The sequence below is a fragment of the Juglans regia genome, chromosome 10 (genome assembly GCF_001411555.2).
Source record: "Juglans regia cultivar Chandler chromosome 10, Walnut 2.0, whole genome shotgun sequence".
Taxonomy (NCBI): Eukaryota; Viridiplantae; Streptophyta; class Magnoliopsida; order Fagales; family Juglandaceae; genus Juglans; species Juglans regia.
This window is the reverse complement of record NC_049910.1, coordinates 4,803,835-4,807,074: the sequence shown is the minus strand read 5'-3', so window position 1 is coordinate 4,807,074 and position 3,240 is coordinate 4,803,835. Positions and strand designations below refer to the sequence as shown.

The 3,240-nt window shown below is 43.0% G+C and overlaps 1 protein-coding gene across 1 annotated transcript; it reads left to right on the top strand.

Moving 5' to 3' along the window:
- On the top strand, positions 1-3,007 carry LOC109000382 (receptor-like protein kinase FERONIA). The gene has a single exon (XM_018977234.2). It carries the CDS (start codon positions 142-144, stop codon positions 2,830-2,832), a length of 2,691 nt encoding a protein of 896 aa, XP_018832779.1. The 5' UTR covers positions 1-141; the 3' UTR covers positions 2,833-3,007.
- Positions 3,008-3,240: the final 233 nt, after the last annotated feature.

The following is a 3,240-nucleotide window of genomic DNA, read 5'->3' as shown; positions in this document are numbered from 1 at the left end:
ATCCGCCTTCATTCGCCAATGCTGCTTTTATGAATGAGAAAAGTGAATGGGACAACTTTATTTTCTGTGAATAAAATTGAGTTCTTCCTCCTCTCCAGATTCCCAAGTTGTCACGGTACTGATCAGTGATCTCTTGCTGCCATGGCCGGCAACATCTCAATCCTCAAACCTATCTTGTTCGTCTTCTCAGTCTTCCTTCTCTTTCATATCTCAATTGCTACAAGCTCTACTCCTCCTTACGTCGCTGTTGAGAATACATCACTCAACTGCGGCACTTTTGACAACTCAACTGCTAACGACGGGCGCCTGTGGATTGGAGAAGGGCAGAATTCAAAATTCGCTCGCATAGAATTAGAAGATGACCACAAATCTTTTAACTCGACAGCTCAAGACTCCTCCGTCGATACCGTCCCCTACATGACTGCCCGTGTCTCTTATTCCCAATTCACGTACGTGTTTCCTGTCACCTCCGGTCCGAAATTTATTCGTTTGTACTTTTACCCGGTTTCCTACTCTGGTCTTGATGCACGATCTATGGCCTTTTTTACCGTCAAAGCAGGTAAGTTCACCTTACTCACAAACTTCAGTGCTTATAACATTCTTGCTAACAACTGGGAGGACATTAAGACTCTGTCTAAAGAATTCTGCATCAACGTCGTTGAAGAGGATGATCAGAAGTTGAATATAATATTCATCCCTGCATCTCCAACTCCAAGTACTGCTTCTAGTAGATTCTATGCTTTTATTAATGGAATTGAGATTGTCTCCATGCCCAATTACCTCTACTATAGCTCAGAAGACTCTGCAGGAATCCCTTACGTCGAACAAATTTCTCCGCTCTACATATTAACAAGCATGGCACTCGAGATGGTTGTTCGGTTAAATATGGGAGGGAGCTGGATATCACGGACGGAAGACACAGGCATGTTCAGAGAATGGAGTCAGGACAGAAATTATAGGTTGAGTGGAGGCTTTAACCCTCGTGAGCCGTCTTTGAAACTTTTATACTCAAAAATAAAAAATTACACGGCACCAGATAATGTCTATCGGTCTGCAATTTCAATGGGTACAAACAATACCAATAACTTGCTCTCAAATTTGACTTGGAGTATAAACGTTGATGTAGGATTCAAGTATCTGGTGAGACTTCATTTCTGCGAAATAGAGTCCACTATAACGAAAGCCGGCGAAAGGCCTTTCATTATTTATATAGACAATAAGACAGCCGAGGAGACTGCAGATGTTATTCTGTGGAGCGATGCACAGAATACGCCTGTGTTCCGCGACTATATAGTAATGATCGAAGACAAGGGAGTGGAGGGCAATCGTGATTTCTCCATTGCTCTACATCCTAGAAAAGCAACTAATGCAATCAACGATGCTATTTTAAACGGGATGGAAGTGTTCAAATTGAGCGAGCAAGATAACCTTGCTGGACCGAATCCATTCATGATTACTCCAGCTCAAAAACCTGCTTCGACAACCAATGAGTCTAAGATAAGGAAAACAATATTCATTGCCATCGGAAGTGGTGTGGGCTTCTTGGTCGTGCTCACTCTAGTGTGTTGCTTGGCTCTCTGGAAACTGAGAAAGACCAAACACTATGGTTCTTATTATCCACTATCGAAGTGTTGGTGCTGGCCCGAGCCCGGTATAGGAAAGTCCAAACGGTCAAAAGCCTCGTCGCTGCCGGAAGAACTATGCCGCCACTTCTCACTAGAAGAAATCAAGACAGCAACCCACAACTTCCATGTAGAGTTAATTATTGGCGAGGGAGGTTTTGGCAATGTATATAAGGGTCTCGTTGACGAGGGTACCGAGACTGTGGCAATCAAGCGCTTGAACCCGGAGTCAAAGCAAGGTCGTCGCGAGTTCTTGACGGAGATCGAGATGCTCTCTCAGCTTCGCCATGTCCACCTCGTCTCTCTCATCGGATACTGCAACGATGACGGCGAGATGATCCTTGTCTACGACTACATGACCAACGGCACGCTCCGCCACCACCTCTATGACACAGACAACGCCCCCCTAGATTGGAAACAGAGGCTAGAGATTTGTATTGGAGCGGCGTGTGGTCTGAACTACCTGCACACGGGCATGAAGAAGCCAATCATCCATCGTGATGTGAAGACGACCAATATTCTGTTGAACTCGAAATGGGTGGCCAAGGTTTCAGATTTTGGGTTGTCCAAGGAGGGTCTAGATAATACCGCGGTCAGTACCATGGTAAAGGGTACGTGGGGGTATTTGGACCCGGATTACGCAAGACGTCAACAACTGACTGAAAAATCCGATGTGTACTCCTTCGGCGTGGTGCTCTTGGAAGTTTTATGTGCCCGAAAAGCACTAGATCGCAAACTGCAAGAGGAGCAATGGAATCTGGCCAACTGGGCCCGAAAATGCATTGAGAATGGGAGCATGGGCGAAATCATAGATCCCTATCTAAAGGGGAGGATAGCTCCGGCGTGTTTCAAGGTATACTTGGAGGTGGCGGAGAGTTGTGTGCGTGATCAGGGGATCCAACGGCCTACCATGAACGACGTGATGGAAAAGCTCGTCTTCGCGTTGCAACGGCAGAAGGAAGCAGATGACGCCGCGGAGAAAATCAATCCCGACGGCGAGCATACCTATACGGAGGTTTTATCATTCCATGATGCCGGTACCACCGGAGCCGCTCGTTGCAACAACGTTCTTAGTGGAGACGTGCTGGAATCGGATAGTGGGACGGGGTTAACTTGGACTCACGATACTGGGTTAACCTACCCAAGTCCAGATTCTGATAGTGTTACGTGCGAAGATGTGTTCACAGACACTATCAACTCTAAAGCGTAAAAAGTGTCCCCCTCCATGCTTTATCCCAACGTGTGATGAATGATGATTGATCATGCTGATCAGTTATAGTAATTATTAGGAAAATGCTAAGAGTCCCACTCTCAGAAGTCAGATCCCGTGATCCCGTTGGGAGCTATCGTTTGTATTAATTAGTGTATATATTTTTTATGTATTTTTTTAATTCTTGTTTTATATAAATTTTGTTAATAATTTTAAATATTTAAAAAAGATAAAAAAAAAATTCATAATATTATTAAAAAATATTTTTTTAATCATGAAATAAATAAAAAAATAATTTTTTATTTTACTTCGTAATTAAAAAAATATTTTTAATAATTTTTTTTTACTTTCTGATTAAAGAAGTATTTTCTAATAATATTCTTAATTTAATTTATTTTTTTAAATATG

Bases quoted from the DNA above. Each gene is read 5' to 3' on its own strand.
- LOC109000382 (XM_018977234.2), top strand. From the start codon at position 142: ATGGCCGGCAACATCTCAATCCTCAAACCTATCTTGTTCGTCTTCTCA.